The sequence below is a fragment of the Lissotriton vulgaris genome, chromosome 2_1 (genome assembly GCF_964263255.1).
Source record: "Lissotriton vulgaris chromosome 2_1, aLisVul1.2, whole genome shotgun sequence".
Taxonomy (NCBI): Eukaryota; Metazoa; Chordata; class Amphibia; order Caudata; family Salamandridae; genus Lissotriton; species Lissotriton vulgaris.
The window spans coordinates 1,779,787,018-1,779,804,719 of record NC_141687.1 but is presented as its reverse complement, the minus strand read 5'-3'; the positions used below and the strand labels follow the sequence as shown (position 1 = coordinate 1,779,804,719).

General features: G+C 43.5%; 1 protein-coding gene across 1 annotated transcript in view; it reads left to right on the top strand.

Annotated features, from left to right (window-relative positions):
- LOC147733269 (sperm-specific sodium:proton exchanger-like) overlaps positions 1-17,702 on the top strand; it is a 7,973,824-nt gene that overhangs the window by 4,210,303 nt on the left and 3,745,819 nt on the right. Inside the window, exon 14 of the mRNA XM_086956195.1 lies at positions 11,301-11,420. Within this exon, the coding sequence (XP_086812321.1) occupies positions 11,301-11,420 (120 nt within the window). The remainder of the gene's footprint in view (positions 1-11,300; positions 11,421-17,702) is intronic.

The following is a 17,702-nucleotide window of genomic DNA, read 5'->3' as shown; positions in this document are numbered from 1 at the left end:
GCATAAATGTATCTAATACATCCCGTACTTCATACCTTCCAACTTTCGAAACCCACCTAAGGGCTGTGGAATCTAATATTCCTCATTCTTCAACACTAGGAAGCTGACTACGTCTCTGAACAGATTCAGAGGCGGGACTCTTAATCAGAGTTTTGTAAAAGGGAGATAGAATATTAGAGACAGATTCAGTTATTCTCCGACGAACAGAAAGCGGAGTCATATAGCTTGAGGAAGTTTGAAGCAGAGTAGTAGTTGGGACAGAAGAAACAGCAAGAGTAGGAGTAGCAGGCAAAGTAATTTGCGAAACAACAGGTATAAGCGGTACAGGCATAGGCAGAGGAGCTGGCAACCCTGAGAGAGGGGGTGCCGGAGGAATATTGTTAACCACAGGGAGTGCAGGAGCTTGATTCAGGGGAGCAGGGGCAGGCATACCAGGCTGTCCAGCAACCGGTAACAAAACATTTGGCAGAGGTGGAGCTGTAGCACCCTGTGCATACGGTGGTGGTGACCTCAACAAGTAAGACAACAGGGGATCCTTTTCAGGGTCCTCTTCTGTCTTAGCAGTACTCGATGGCAAGGCAGGGTAGCACTTGTCTATCGCTAAATTACGCTCTCTATCGGCTACCTCCATCGCTTTCTCAGATTCATTGAGTTGCAGCTGCTTGGCAGACTGTTCTAAGGTCAACTCTTGCTCTTTTTGCTCTTTCTTCAATTTTTTTGTCTCTCTCTGTTTGGATTCTTTTCGCCAACAACGGAAAGAATCAAACATTGCCGGCCGGGCTTTCTTCTTAAACAGCTTTATTTCTAGATTATCGAGAATTGCAGGTTCAAAACTACCATGTAGTGGCCAACTAAGGACACCATCTTTCTCCGTGTAGCGGATCCATACCTCATTATAAGATATAGGACCCACACCGTGCTTGCAGTAAAGATCATAAAGAGGAGTTCCAATCGGAGGAACCAGACACGAGTCCTCCAACCGGGAGTCCCTGTTGCAACCAAAACATGAAAACATACAGTTTTTCCGACTTACCATTTTATAAACCGGAACACAAAACAAACACAAACAAGGGTGTGCACTCGAACTGAGAACTTAGGCCTACCAAAGTGAACTAATGTATCGATACCCAAACCAAACCAATAGATTATCGTAACGAGAACAACCAATGATAATCTTACGAAACCAAACCAAACCAAAGAACTAAAAAGGATTATCCAAACAGGAGCAAACCCTTACGAGGTAACAAAACAACTAGCAACCACTTAATACTTAACTGAGGCGCTGAAGATGTCACCAAGGAGAATCCCGTCACGTCTCGCCGTACTAAGGTCTGCACCTCGGGTCCAAGACAGGGCGACAGTCAAGGCAGCGGACCACTGCGGCCGTCCGAACGGGAACCCTCGTGGAAGAGAACGTCGGGCCACTTTTGCGATATGCCGGGATCGATGAAGTGGGGCGCCTCCCTCTGGAATCTTCACACGAAGCTTCTCGAACTCTTCAGGCTTTTGGACCGGTACCGAATGACGTCGCCCCACATTGGGCGCCAATTGGAGTTCTGGACTTTTATTAAGGTCCAGAGGTGTCAGGGACAACACCCGAAGACCCCTGAGTTCTACCTGTCTTGGTGCACAAATAAACAGAAACACGGGCTTCTTGATGGTGGCGTCAAAGACCAAAGGTTTATTACTGCAGGGACACAGAAGTCACAGAAACTACACACGGGCAGATTCTAGGAGCCTGTTCAATTTGCACTAAGTTGGTTGCTCCTTAAATACAAGTTTTTTAGCTGGGGGCAACATTCTCCACATACTAGTACGTTTCTTAAACTTTATGTCCTAAACAATAAATATTTGGCGTTAAACAGGAATCGTCAACAAATTTCCGATGTCAAAACATTACGAATGAGAGGTTCCCACTGTTCGATCATAATCCTATGTCATCTTTTCATTCAAGAGCCGGACCGCCTCATTGTAAATTTCGTTACCTCCCCCTAATAAAGGCCCAGAAGGAAAGGAGCAGAGCCAGGTGCAGAAGATAGAAAAGCAGGATAAGAGATGTTTGTGGGTCGTAAATGGGCAAGGCTACCAACTTCGGCCGCCTAATCATGATCAGGCCAACGAGCACGAGAACTAGTATAGCAGGACTGGCCTCAGGCAGAGGAGGCAGCTTCTGCCGAGTCATGCGGCCACAGCGTTTCTGACCCTTAAGGTGTACTAGTCACTAGCAAGGTGAATCGCTGGCTAAAGCCTACGTGTCCTTAAGTGAAATGAGTTGATCAGAGGTCACTATGTGTCCATTGACTATGTGAGGGCAAGAATACAAGATGGATGCCATAATCTAAAATGGATGCCATCAGTGCACCGGAAATGTGCTCGTAACAGGAGTGCTCTTGCTCGTAGCATAGCGAAAACACCAGGATATGCTATATAGATCATTTACGGTTCACTGGCACCGAAATTATGGATTTACGACAATGTCGAAAACACAGGTTCGAATCGTCACGGAACCTCAACACCACACTCTCGCAGCTGGACTCCATGATGCCGGCAAACAAGGAACCACCCTTGACTGGCTTCTATCCTTTCCCTCCAGCAGAACCCAGAGGATCAGACTCTCTCCTTCCTCTCCGAACCCAAAGAGATCAACTGCAGAGTAGCCCTAGGATCATTGCTCAGCCCTACGATCTTCAACATCTACATGGCCCCCTTCTCTGCAATTATCAGACAGCATGGGCTCAGCATAGTTTCATGTGCCATTGACACCCAGCTCATCCTCTCCCTTATGAAGTACCCTGAAGACACCAGACTCTGCTTCTAGGAAGCAGTGAAAAACGTTGCAGCTTTGATGAAAAATATCCGCCTGAAGCTCAACTCGAAGAAGACTGAGGTCCTCGTCCTCAGACCCTCCACCTCCACCTGGGACAACACCTGGTGGCCCTCCGCCCTAGAAGTCCTCCCACCCCTACAGACCACACACTGAACTTCTGCATTATTTTGGACTTCTCTCTCACAATGACCCACCAAATCAAGTCCGCTATCCCCACCAGTTTCAACTGCCTTCGCATCCTTCTCAAGACCTTCAAATGGATACCCCCTGAATGCAGAAAGACCATCACCCATGCACTCATAACCAGCAGACTGGACTACGGGAACATCCTCTAAGCCAAAATCAACAGAACTTTCCTACACAAGCTCCAAACAATCCAAATGACAGCAGCCAGACTTGTCCCCGGGACCCCACAGAATGAACACATGACCCAACACCTACGAAACCTCCACTGGCTCCCCGTCGAGAAGAGAATTACCTTCAAGCTGCTCACCCAACCCTACAAATCCCTCCACAACATCTGACCCAAATACCTTAAAGAGAGGGTCCCCTTCCACGTACTAAAGACGAACCTCCTCTCCGCCGACCTCGCCCTAGGAGAGACCCCCACATCCGCAGAAACAGAGCAGGTAGAAGAGCCTTTTTCTACATCACAGCCAAGGCCTGGAATGAGCTCCCAGTCACCGTCAGACAATCCCCTACCCTACACACCTTCAGGAAGAAACTCAAGACCTGGCTCTTCGACTGACCGGAGTTGCACTACCCCCCACCACCTCCAGCGCCTTGAGACCCTCACGGGTGAGTAGTGCACTTTATAAACCCTCTGATTGATTGATTGATGTCTTTATCCTGAGGTAGTTGAAGACCTCTTTATGCTTTGAGGCACACCTCAGGTTATGTCATATTACATTGATTTGTATAGCGCTCTAATCATCTGAGAGGGTATCCAGGCCCTTCGGTAGGTGTGTAGATGGTAGGTCCCCAAAGTGCTTATACTAAAAGTTATATCTTCAGCTTCTTACACAACTTAAGAAGTGAGGAGGAGGCTCTGATGTATTGAGGGAGGTAATTCCAAGTCATGGATGTGATGTAGAGGAATGAGAGACCTCCAGTTTTGCTTTTTCAGATAGAGGGAAGGTGTGCGAGTGAGAGTGAGGCATTGCGTAGACGCCTGGTGGGTTGGTGAAAGTGTATGAGGCTGTTCATGTATTCTGGTACTGTGTTGTGTAGAGCTTTGTATGTGTGCGTGAGAAGTTTGAATTGGCTGCGCTTGTGAATGGGGAGCCAGTGAAGCTTCTTGAGGTGTGGTGTGATATGGCTGCAGTGTGGAAGGTAGAGTATGAGTCTTGCAGCAGTGTTCTGGATGGTCTGCAGTCTGTATAGGAGTTTGGGGATTCCGTCATAGAGAGTGTTGCATTAGTCCAACATTCTGGTGATGAGTGTGTTCTTAGACAACCATTTGAAGGTCTTTCGTAGCATAAATAGTATGTAGAAGCAGAAGATTCACACTGCAACATTGACTTGAGCCATCATGTTGAGCTTGTCATCGAGGATGATCACTAGATTTCTTGCGTGGTTTGTGGGTGTTGTTCCTAACTCCAATGGTCACCATTTGGAGTCCCATGAGGAGATCTTATTGCCAAAGACCTCTGTCTTTTCTTATTTGAGCTGCAGGCAGTTGGTTCACATCCAGTCTGCTACTATGTTACGTTATGTTATGTTATGTTAAGGTATTTATAAAGTGTATGGCTACCCCAGTAACGGTACGTCTCATCACTGGTTACAGAGAAGAGGTCTTCAAACTAAACAGAGGGTTAGATAGAGAAGAGACAGTTCTTCAATGCCTTTCTGAAGGCCCAGTGATTCTGGATGCTCCAAATGAACACAGGTGAAGCATTTCAGAGGGGGAGGGCTTGGCACAAAAAGAGCACACTCCTGTTCTCGCTCTTGTAACCCGAGGAACAACAGTTAACTAGAGCTTAGCTGAGTGCAAGGCCCAAAAGGGGACTTGTGGATCTAGCAGATTACATAGAATGGAAGTCCCCTGACAACTGAGAATTTTATGAGTAATGCATAGAGCCTTAAAAACGATTCTCTTATTCACCGATAGCCAGTGTAGCCTGTGGATGAAGCTGGAAACTTGACAGAACTTAGGGAGAGCGAATTGTTGTAGATGATTCTAGGACGCTAGTAAATATTCCCGATTTTATGCCCTTATGTGGTTATATCAAATCATATCCTTAAATAGGCATAAGAATCATACCCATCTTAAGACATAGCCAATGCAGTCCAAATAGGCTACTCCCATAAACTCCTAAAAAGCACAACGCGTTCTTAAACAAACCAAGCCTCCAGCAGCCCGGGAATTTCCCCTGCTTCTGTATTGATTTGTCCTAGAACTCCTGAAAGAACTGCGAGTTCCTAGTGAAGTCTTATGTCCAACTTTACGTCAAACTCGGCACCTTCCAGGTATAAATATACCAGCATCTGCCCTAGCAAAACACACGGTGGTTTGGAGCAGATCGACTATATACTTGCCCGACGCCCTGCTGTAAGCGAGTGCCAAAGGAAGTCGACCCTCCAATTCACGCACTGAGAGAGACGCTGTCTTTTCTCCTGCCGAGAAATCCAGCACCAGTGTTTCCCTGTCACCCTTGCGGGTTGCTGGGGGATCCAGTCCTGAGAAAGAGATACAAGACCTCCTTCATTCTATAACCAAGGTATGGAGCTGATTAGACCCTTAGAGAATTCTTGATTCAGATTCTTGGCAGAAACTATCTCAACTCAAACTACATCTTATTTATTCTGTCCCATGTACTAGGCTTAGGTTAGGTACACCGGGGTAGGCGTATCTTAGAAGTATCAGTTGAGTATGTTTAGTCATTATTTTATCATTGTATATATTTTATCCATTTTAAGTATCTTATAGCTTAGAAACCATATAAATGCTTTTACAGTATTATTTTATAACACTCCTTGTACTGTATGCAATTTACTTTATGACAAGTATTGCAATTGTAGCAATTCACTTCTCTTGCACGAGAAAGACAGACTGTTCAATAAATAACCACTTTTATTGAAAACGCCCGTCTCTCTGTTTCTCTGCACTTCTGGTGAAACTAAGCATGCACGATTGACTGAGTAAAATAGCTATCTATTGTTTCCGCGACTCTGCAGATATTCCTTATTTCAGGGGGAACAAAGTTGTCATGTTATATGGTTGTCAGAGACTAATCCCTTCTTGTGTACTCGAGAAAGTTTCTAATGACCTCTGAGCTAGCTGGCACGCACAATTAAGTCTAACATATTCAATAGAGACCTAGTTGACCTAAGTCCTACGTCTAAACTATTGTTTATGTTATTCCACTGCGCAGAGTCTTTGGGAATATAGGAACTACATTACAGAATAGAAGACGTGCCACAGCCTTTTGGGCTCTCTGTAGTCTTTTGAATGAAATGAAATGAAAATGGTTTTTATAGAGCGCACATCGTTGCACTGAGGCGTCCAAGCGCTAAGACTGAGGGTGTTGTCTAACGAGGCGTAAAGCTGGGGAGGGCTTTACCTATTAAATAGGAATGTTTTTAGTTGTTTCCGAAAAGATGTCAGTTCAGGGTTGGACCTTAGATAAAAGGGGAGAGCATTCCATAACTTTGCAACATTGAAGGAAAAGGAACGACCTCCTGCTCTGGTTCTTATGACCTTGGGCACCGCGGCCAAAAAGGCGTTGGCTGATCGTAGTTGTCACTGTACTAATGGAACCCAGAAACAGTGCATTGCAGTAGTGCAACCTAGAGAGTATAGTGGATTGGACAATCATCTGGCGAGTGTGAGAGACAAAAAATCCCAGAGTAGGTTTTAGACCTCATAGGAGTCCAAAATAACTGCTTGCCACCTACTTCACCTGGACTTCAAAGGACAAGGTGCTGTCGACTCAGACACCCAGATTTTTTACTGCAGTTTTTAACAGCCACGGTCTGTGCCCGTAACAACGGTGGGGCAGTGGGGCTGTGTAAGGGGGTATTCCGAGGGACGATGCAGAGAAAAATTAAATATTTATTTGATTTTCCCCTGGCATCGTCCCTCGGAATACCCCCTTACACGGCCCCACCGCTGTTACCTGTGTGGACCACGGCTAGTTTTTATGCTGAGGCAGTGGTCCTTACGAGGGGGCCACCAGTGATTGTGGTCATTCAGTTGATGAAGTTGGTCTTGGTGGTAGTTTTCTTGTCCATCAGGGAGAGGATGTGTTGTGTGTCATTTGCATAGAAGATGACAGTGATGTCTTTTGATCGGATGATGTTGGCTAGGGGCTTTATGCATATGTTGAAATTGGTGGGGCTGAGGGAATTCAAATATCAGTCGCTTGGTCTCTGATGTGAAGGGTGACAGCCTGACACCTATGAGTTCTTCCTTTGAGAAAGAAACAGATCCATTTGAGAGCTGATACTTGTATACCAATCTTGTGGAAACTTCCAATAAGGGTGTTATGGGAGACAGTGCCGAAGGCTGCAGAGAGTTCTAGCAGGATGGGGGCCGCTGTTTCTCTGCAGTCCAGGATGACGTGAATGTCATTAGTTGGCGTGATGAGTGCTTTTTTGTGTTATGGTTCTTTCAAAATTCTGATTTTTGTCTAGAAGATGGTGACTTTCGAGGTGGGTTGTGTGTTGCTTGTTGAAGGCAATCAGTTTTGCTGGAAAGAGCAGCAGGGAGTTAGGTCAGAAGTTGCTCAGTTCATTTGGGTCGACTACGGGCTTCTTGAGGATGTTGTTGATTTCTGCAATTTTCCATTCATCTGGAAAAGTGGCAGACATGATAGAGATGTTGATGATGTGGGTCAGTGTGGTGCTGATTGGTGATGTTCCCAGGCTGTAGATGCAGTGGGGGCATTTAGGGCATATGAGTGGATGGTCCGCATGATTGCCAATGTGCCATTTCTGTTGAGGGCTGTCCATTCGGTAAGGTGGCCATCTTGGTTAGTGGTGGGTAGGTTAGCAACCAGTTCACAGGTGTTGGGTTGGTGTGCGAAGTTGCTGCAGATGTTTGCAATTTTGCCGTGGAAGGAGTTGGTTAGGTTGTCACAGAGTTGTTGGGAGGCAGAGATGTGGTTGACAGTGGCTAAGGATGAGGTGAACTCCTTCAGGTTGACCTATTTGCAACCCAGAGCAACTCTCATTGTCCAATGTTTTGTGCCTTTGAGCGTCTGTTGCAGAGAGCATTGGTGGAAGCATTTCAATTGGTTTGTAAATGTCTACATCACTATGCATTTCTCTCACACCTTTGATTTTTTGGCTTCTGAGCAAGATTCATGAAGACCAGGGCCAAGTGATTCCAATTGCCCAGACTGGCTAAGAAGTAGGGGGTACGCAGATCGAAGGAACTGCACTGTAAGAGCCTCTTTTTGTCCCGCATTTGGAGATAATATATTGTCTCAATCAATAGGACACATTCTGCACCCCAAACTTCAGAGTCTGCACCTTCATGAATTGAGATTAAGCAGATCAATCTGATCACCTTTCAGCCCTCCCACCCCACTGGTATTTATGACCGTGATGCTTTTTGCATGTCACACTTCAACAACATATGTATATTCATAAAGATGAAACAAGTTTATTTCCTGGCACACTGGTTGAGGATACATTTTCGAAAAGCAACCAGTTCCAATATACTACAATCTCTGTAATCCTAAATTCAACAAGGCTGTGCAGTAGCTACAAAGAAGAGTTATCTTTCTGTCTCCTTTTTCTAGCAGATCACCCTTCCCTATTAAAATCTCTGGTGGTTTCAAGTTTCCGAAAGATTTGACTAACATCTCTCTTTCATTATTGCACAATGATTTCTTAATCTAGTTCTTACATTTCATAAGGGAACTCCTTTTAAACCCTGACATAATAGTCAACTGAGACTACCAATTCTTAGAACTGTTTTCTCAGCTACACTTTAGCTTGATGAGTTAGTTAGCTTCACGCTCTTTTTGTTTATCAACCCTATACAGGCTTCTTCCTAGGCAAGTTGCTGCTGAAAACTAACGCTGCTTTCCTGCTCAAGGTGGTTTTCTTCTTTTATCCCGAGCAATCCATTGCATTACCATCATTGTATTCTCCTCTGCTTCTTTTTAAAGGTGTAGAGAGATTTCACAGATGAGATCCTAGAAGGATTGTAATTTAGGAAATGAGCCACACTAAGGACTTCAGGAACAATGATCAACGGGGGCGTAGCTAGCCAGCCATCAAGGCGGACGCGAGTCTTTAACGCTCCGGACAACATCCTCTTCTATTCCGGCACAATTATCCTCACAGTGTGCCATCCATGCTGGAAACACACGGGACCAGACAGCCAAAGAACCACTGATGCCAGGGAGCCCCAAAACATACTGTTTCACTCCAGGTAACTGCAGTTGCGGCTGAGGTGAGAAGCACGGCCTGTACACTGAGAGGCTGCGTGGAGGCAGTCCTTGGAGGAGGGCTGCCACCCACACCAGAGCAGCAACCTCTGGCTTAAGAGGCGATCCGTGAGAGCAGAGGGGCGGCTAACTCCCTACCCGACCCCCAAGACCGTGAGTAGCGTGACTGCAGCGTGATTTCATTTTGGTCAATGCCATTCCAAGTAGCCCACCCAGTTTAGAATCAGTGGCCAAATGAGATGTGGCAATACGTAGATGAAAATTAATGGTAAGTGGCTGTCTGGGGAGCTGCGGGATGGTCCACAACATTAAAATAAAAAAGATAGAAGATAGAAATGGAAAAGGATCTATAAAAGAAAACAATAGAATATTAAAGTACTGGCTCACCAACCCTGGTACTGTAGCACAGTCATTTTAGGTGCATGAGATCACTATAATACAGCAGGACCTTTGGAACCTTGTTGTGTCACAGTAGCTCAAACAGGAGGTCAGCCAACTGACCACTGAAGTCACTTCTGGGGATCCTGGGTTCAATGCAAACAGGTCAAGTTTTCCTTCTTCAGACACCTGAACAGTCCTTCTTCTCAATCTTCCCCAGGTCGAAGAGGGTTCTGATGAAAGGTTCTTAGAGTGCAATGCATATACCCAATGACAGCCTGTGAGTGGAGATGCCCCCTTTGTCTAACCTGTCTGTGTGTCCTGATTTTGGCTCTAATCGGTATTGTGGGACAAAGGCTGCTGTGAATTGCATTTGTTAATGGCAAGGCAAGCAGCTTCATAAGACAGAAAATGGGTGGGCACAGCCCTTAGGCTTGGAAGATCAAGAAGGGTTGAGTACAACCCCACCTAAGCCCTTTTGTTCGCATGTCTGGAAGGAATGTACATCACACCACAGGAGCGGTGTTACAGCCGTGTGACCCTGGAAATTGGCAGAAAGGCACATTTGGTTTAGGCAGAAAAATAACAACTTTCTAAAAGTGTCTTTTTCAGAATAGTAATTTATTTCAGATTTTAGCATTAAAGAGGATTTTAAATTACAATTCAAATGCGTGTAAGAAGTATTTCTCTACCTGCTCCCAAACGGAAGTAACTCAATGTTAGTATATGAGAGATGTAGCCTCAGAACAGTGAAAAATGATTTTTTTTTGCTAATTTTGTAGGTGGATCAATGTGCTGCAGCCCACGAGTAGCATTTAATTTACAAGCCTCTGGTATATGTAGTACCATATACTACTGACATATTAGTAAATTAAAAGTACCAATCAGGTGCATACCAATTTTACCACTTTAAGCAGGGGGAGTACAATTACTTTACTACTAATTATCAGGTGGAAAGTGTACAGAGTTCTAATGCCAACGAAAGCAAGTTTGGCAAAAATTAGGAAGTTAAAGGCCAAAAGTCGGTGGGAATACCACACCAAGGATATCAGATCTAACACCTGTCATCTAATCCTTTACATGTCCAACCAGTTTTGTTGTACTTACTCCAGCCCCACTGTGTTTCATTTGACCACTGGTGATCCAACAAACAGAATGCATTGCACACCATGAAGCATACAGCTGCACCTGCCTATGTATTCAGAATGTAAACATGTAATTGAAGTATTCATGTGCATGCGCGAGAGTATGTGTAGGACTTTTAACCCACTCTGTGAGGATAGGACTGGTTTTGTTATTGTTGGTAAACCAAGGCAAAGTAAGACAAATTCCATCTCTGTGAGGAACATTACATATTTGGGATCGTGGGTGTATATCTAATTGGAAGGTACCTGTGTGTGCACATCTGAAACCAGGTGTTTTTTATGTAGTCTTTATCGATATCTGTTGTATATAAATGGGTAGCGTTTCCTCTGAGGATACGTGCATTCTCTATACGAAGACTAGATATATTTGCTTTGTCAACTTCTCTTTAATTTCTAGGTCATTTATCTGAAATGAAAATACCATTAAAGAACCACTGAGCCCTGTTTTAGCAAAGCATTTTTAGATTAAATACAAACGTAAATGTGCATACAATTGGATAAGCCTTTTTATGCAATTTCATCTTGACGTAACGGATGTTTATATTTTAGGTTCATGAATATCCATGAAGTAAAAAAATGCTGGGAAACCAAAGGTATCTTTGTGTTTCTTCGAAAGAAAATACAAACACTAGTGTACCGTGTAAAGGAGGACGTAATAAGACCATCACCGTAAGTCAGTTTAACATTTGACATAGAGTACATGTACGCCATGCCACCTATGTATTATTTTCTTCATGACGTCAGTCAAACTAATGTTGTACACTACATCAAACGGCTGCCCATCAGCTGCATTATACTGCTTCGTAACAAGGGTTTTATTGTGGCACTCTTGGATTCATGAATGGTTGGATACCGGTTATATAGTATGCATTGACCAAAAGTAGGCTTCTTCAAACTGAAGTTTTCGATGTTGCTTTAAAGAAGGTCAGTTTGCTTCGTTTATTAAATAGGCAATGCTCTCCACTATAGGAAAGTCTAAAAAGTCTAAGTAGATCTGTGTTGGAGGACCTCATAATTCTCTCTTTCCGGTGCATTAACATTTGTATGTAACAGATACTCAAGGGCTTAACAACAAATCACCAGAGCAAAAATGAACACATATGTGATGCTGTATTTCACTTTTAACTAATAGAGACACCATACCTTCAAAAAGATTGTATTGTCACCGACTCCTGCCACTACGCCGTATGTAGTGCTCGAAGCTACCTGAATATGCTGAGGAGTTTTCTACCTTTGCTCTTGCATACATAGGGGCATATTATCAAGGAATGGTGTTAAAATTATCGCCACTTTAGTAGCAGAAAACTGCAGCTAAAGCGGCGATAATGGGCTTGATAATATGCCCTTTAGAATTCCAATAGAAGCCCATGTTCTGGTGTTAACATGGGCTTCTATTGGAATTCTCTATGACATACTATCAAGCCCATTATCGCAGTTTTAGCTGCAGTTTTCTGCCGCTAAACGGATGATAATTTTAAGGCCGTACTTGATAATATGCCCCATAGGGGCCTATTAGCAAGAAATCACAATATTTATCGCTAAACGTGGTTAGCAACTTTCTTTTCATCGCTGGCTATCGCTGGATATTTTAGCGGAGAAAACATGCAATTAGCAACGTTTTTCTCCATTGTGCTAAAATATCCAGCGATAGCGGCGAAATGCGAGAATATCGCTGGAAATCCAGGGATATTATCGCATTAATGCCAATGGGGGCTTAATCTGAAAATCCACCCCCCATTGACAAAAAGGTAAGTCAACTTTTTAGCAGTCGTTAGTTTATAGCAAAAATCGCACTTAGCGCCATTATTTTTATTACTTCGCCTGCCTTGCTAATAGCCGATAGCTGTGTTAGCGACTGTTTTCAGTCGCTAACTGTTTGGGTACGCCCACTTTGCATGTCATTAGCGATAAATATCGCTGACATGCAAAGCGGGCCTCAAACCTGTAGCTATCGCCTAAAAGCTGTCGCTAACTGCTGTTAGCAACAGCTTGCTAACCGGATGATAAAAATATTGCCGCTTTAACTGGAAAAAGTCCAGCTAAAGCAGCCATATTTCCCTTGCTAATATGCCCCATAGTTCATTCCTAAAACCTACCCTCTTATTCACTATGGCACCCATTACCACAGATGTAATGTCTGACGAAGGACATAATTCTTCTTCACCTGCATAGATAGCAAAATATGTACCTTGTGTGACATAATTTACCTGGTCTTTGTATTGATAATATTTGATGGTAAATTTCCTTACTTCGCTGCACTAGGTTTTGGCCAATAAAAGTGGGAAAGTCAAGCTAGATGGGTTTTTACAGCCTGACCTGGCCATTTCAACAAAATCAACACCAATCTTGTTCCCTTTCAGCTGCATCCAATTTTCCAGCTCCTTCATACAATTTTTAAAGTTATCAAACTGGGGGTTTGGGACAAACCATTCAGCCCTGCTGCCAGTTGTGTATTTCCTATGCGGTACTGATGCAACAGCCCCCATCTCAGTACACCTATGAGATGAGGGAGGTCCTGTTTTGGGTGACAAGGGATGTTTTGGTACTTCCGCCACAAAACAAATATCTGGTGTAAGTTGCAAAGGTGCACTAGTTGAATACTCAGCTAAAAATTATTCAAACCATGATAAAGAGGTCCCATTCACTTTTTAAAACACATTTATGCAGAAAAAAGACGCGATCTACCGCACTGAACGACAGAAAAGCCCATGAGTGTTACAATAACTAACTGACCACTATTAAACCTGGGATGGGGTTGTTCATTTGGTCCTCGCCCAATGTTCTTCCTGATAATAATCCAGGAGAGTTAGAAGAACTACTCATACCCTCTTCACCAATTGACAAGGCCTTTCATTTGGTTCTGCCCAGTGCTCATCCCCTCTTCTACTGCCCCCAATAATCTCAATCTCTTCAGCTCTTGGTAACATATCTTCTTCTTCAGCCACCCTAAGTCAGCAATCCTGATGTCTTGCAGCCCTGATAAAATTAAGCACGATTTAAAGGTTGGCAGTGATAGGACATTTAGCAAAAAATGTGAGCTGTTCCATTTGCCTAACTTTGCCTACCCACATACCTTTTACAGGTAAATTTCCTGATGACAGAGTCATCATCGGCTCTGACATGTGGAACATTGTTGGACAACTGTGCGCTTCTTGAGAATGGTGTCAGATTTAATTCATATATTGCTTTTGAACAAGTTTGCTTTGTTAATAGTAACTCTACATTTCATATAATAGGATATATTCAGTTCCCTTCCCTTCCTTCCTTCCCTCCCTCTCCTTTCCTTGATTTTATTTTTTCTCCTTGATTGATTATTCTCTTATGATGTTTTATTGATATATGTTAGCTTGGTTGTATTGCATATTACTCAACTTATTGTACATTACGGCTATTTAATATATTTTTCTGTATTGTCCATTTTTGTCACTTTTTCAAAATTCAATAAAATTATTATGAACAAAAAAAATTAGAGCGGCCAGTCTGAAATCAATTCTGTCACCACCATGTCCTGGCAAAACTCAGTTAACCATGGTGATCTTGCAAAGATGTGCAATTAAATGTCTTTGAACTGTTCGAGCATTGAATATTAGGGAGAACAGGACTCATACCCGCTTTATTGATGACAGCTCGATCATGCCAGAGAGACTTGGGCCCAGATTCTTGTAGCTGCCAAGGAACGCAGCACAGCAACCGAAATTGCTGCTCTGCGTTGCGTGACAGCGAGAGAGCAGGAGTGTGCCATATTCACAAAGATATGGCTCTCTCCTCCCCTCTTCCAATGCCAGCGCTGATTTCAGCTCCTGAGCACCACGCACACACTTTAGCACCATAGCTTAAGTTTTGTGTGTGAGTCTAGCATAGGTTTTGTACAGAGTTTCAAAGTAATGTAGAAAATGTTCAGCAAACCCTATATTTTATCGAGACAATTGAAGACTAAGTTTCTGTCTAAGTTATATCCTTTCTTAATCAATTTATGCAACATGAGAACAAACTGTCCCAATTCCTATATTCTTTTCCGTAGACAGAGTCCACATCAATTAGATTCTTCAAATACGTAAATTCTTTATTTTTCTTTGATGATATCTCCTAAAGCAACAACAGCCAACACGTGTTTCCCTTAGACTTTGTCAAGGCACAGGCAGAATGATTTAAAGACAAAAAGTAGGTCCTTTGAGGCAGTCCGGTATAATTGCATATTACTGCCAAATCATTCAACGTAAATTTTGTGTAGTAATCACCACCCACATTCAAATACGACGTAAAGTAAACACTTGTGTTCGAAGAAAAAAGTAATATTGCTCTCCTTAAAGGTATTTGTTGTGAGCTTGAAACATGATACCGAAGACGTAAAACCGGAACCCTGATAAGTCTGAGGGAGAAGTCACATTCACTTGACTCCCAACGCGTCCTCACCGCCATGTGTCATAGGTTTTGTAAAGTAAGAGTATCCTTCCTATACCAAATACTATGCTTATACAAGTGATTTTTTTTCCTATTTTGTATGTGTGCAGCCCAGTACAGTCCACATGCAAAGTCAGAAAAGCATGTAGAAATGAAAACATTTCTCCATTTAACGGCTGCTTTTCCACAGTGTTAATTGTTGGCGCTAAAACCTTTCTACTGAATTTTGAGAATAGGGAGAAGCCTCAAAAAGCATGGGTGGTAGTACAGTTACCATCCATGTAATGTTCCCTTGACACAGAGTAATGCAAAGCAGCGTTTCGCACTACTTTGCATCACTTTACCATGGAAACCAACACAAATACCAATTTTCATTGGTTTGGAAATCCCAAAAAAGGTTTAGCATCGGTATAGCATTTACAAAAGTAACGCTAAACCAACACTACATATTTGAGAATCTGGGCCTTGGTGCAATTGCTGTTATCCACTCATTGTCACCGAAATCACTCCATTCTGATGGGATATAAATACGATAAACACATGATATTGGCCTAATACATTCAATATAACCTTCTAACCGCACGTTAGCTTTGCATTATTCACACGGTGTTACTATAGTTAGGAACGATTCACTTCTGTATTGTATGAACCTATTGGTGTGACCAGAGCCATCATGTTTTGTTTCTCTGTCTCAAGCACCGTTTCCATGAAATCACGTGACTAAGCATGAAACCACGATGGCAGACTTAGCAGTCTGCTTCACTCGCTAGTTTGTAGCTCAGGGAAATCCAAGGTCGCACCAGCTCTTCTTGTTGGATCCGCACATTCTAGCAGATCCCGTTCCTGTACTCCCCGAGCTACAGATAGAAAGAGAGGCACCTTACTGACCTGCCCCCGGAACAACTTAGGACTAGCTACTAGCAATCAATTGTGCCTTATATGGGTTTTCCTGCTGGCTCACTGACAAGTTGTATCTTTCCTAGTAAGGTGACATTGTGCTATGTGTGAAACGTATATATGCTTTGTATCACTTGTATGTAGTCTTTCTCCTCTGCGCACCTCCGAGGGTCGTGTAGACTGAGGCTCCCTTGTCAGGGTCTGTATCTGCAGAATAAAAGATTGAACCTTCTCCATTGCTGACTAAACTTATTATTGGTATGTGAGATATATGGGCTATTGGTGAGTATAGTCCATTAGTATAATTTTTGGGTCCTTCAGTAGGCGACTCCGCCGGGACTCCACGATAGTGTCGTCCCCTCCAGTAAACAGGAGTAGAAGGGATAGGCAGGTGTTCTGGCCGAGTGGGTGGATGGAAGGAGAATCCTGATCTGAAACACCCGTTTGTGGTACGAAAACAAGAAAATTCCACTCTCGAGCCCAGTATCCCTCCCAGCTGCTGAAGACCCTACGCCGGAGTCCTATGGGCTTAACCTGAGACAAGACGGACTGTGTCGGTCTGTCTAGGAGTCGGCAGTGGAGAATTCGAAATCGACCTGAGTGCACCAGGTGAGTGAATTTCTGATTGTATTCGGATAAGAAACACTTGGAGGAAGTGTTTCTCTCGGTAGCGGTTAACTTCATTCTGAAGGTGGCCGGGGAAGCCGAACCACAAGGGAATCTGAGGGTCTGACATTGCGGCGCAGTGGCTGTACGGGTAGATACCTCACGAACTTGTTTGTTGAAAACTTGAGACAACTCCTGGGGCCTTAGCTGAGTACTGAGTTACTCGCTCGGCCGAATCATCTATTCGGGAAAGCCCTGGGAGCAACTGGGTAAGCTAGGGTTCTTAAGCTACGCGCCCAGATGCCCGGCCCAGCCAGATCAGGACCATAGGATGGCCTTTAAGAGGGTTCATGGTTTGCCTACCAGGTGATCTCAGAACAGTCTAACGACTGCTCTTTTTGTTGTTGAGTTTTGTTGGTCTGCAATTCTGTTGAATCGATTCTCGAACAGGAGTCGAGGGTCTCTGTTCGTTCTGAAAGACATGTCATCTGCATAGAATATGTATTCAGTACTGAAAAAGGTATTGCCTTGCAAAGCTTAATAGCACTTTACTTCAAGAAAATAAAAAAATAAAAGAACATGAGAGTGTGAATGGTGCAGAGGACGCGTCCGACTGTGAATGGTGCGTGAATTATATGAGTAAAATTGTGTGAACATTGTAATAATGTCTTGTTTTAGTAAATTATGTTTTGGGTGCTGCTGTCGGCGAAATAAATGGCTGGAAGAAAGACAGCCTGCCCCTCCGAGGGTAGCCCCAGTTTTGATATGTATGTAAAACACGGTCTTACACCGATTTTGGTTAATACGATTTGGAATAAATATACTAGGGATAATTCGGACCTGCAATGGCCATTAACAGGGTCATTTGATGAGAAAAAGATTAATTATATTCAAAATAAATTGTTTATAAAGAGCCGCCAGTCGTTGTTTGACTCCTTAAACCTTTGGTTGAAATCTATCCACGGAAGGTGGGACACGGTTGTTTGTAAACAGGTTTGTTACAAATTTGCTCCCCGAAGTTATATCCCGTCTCCAGGCAGCTGAGAG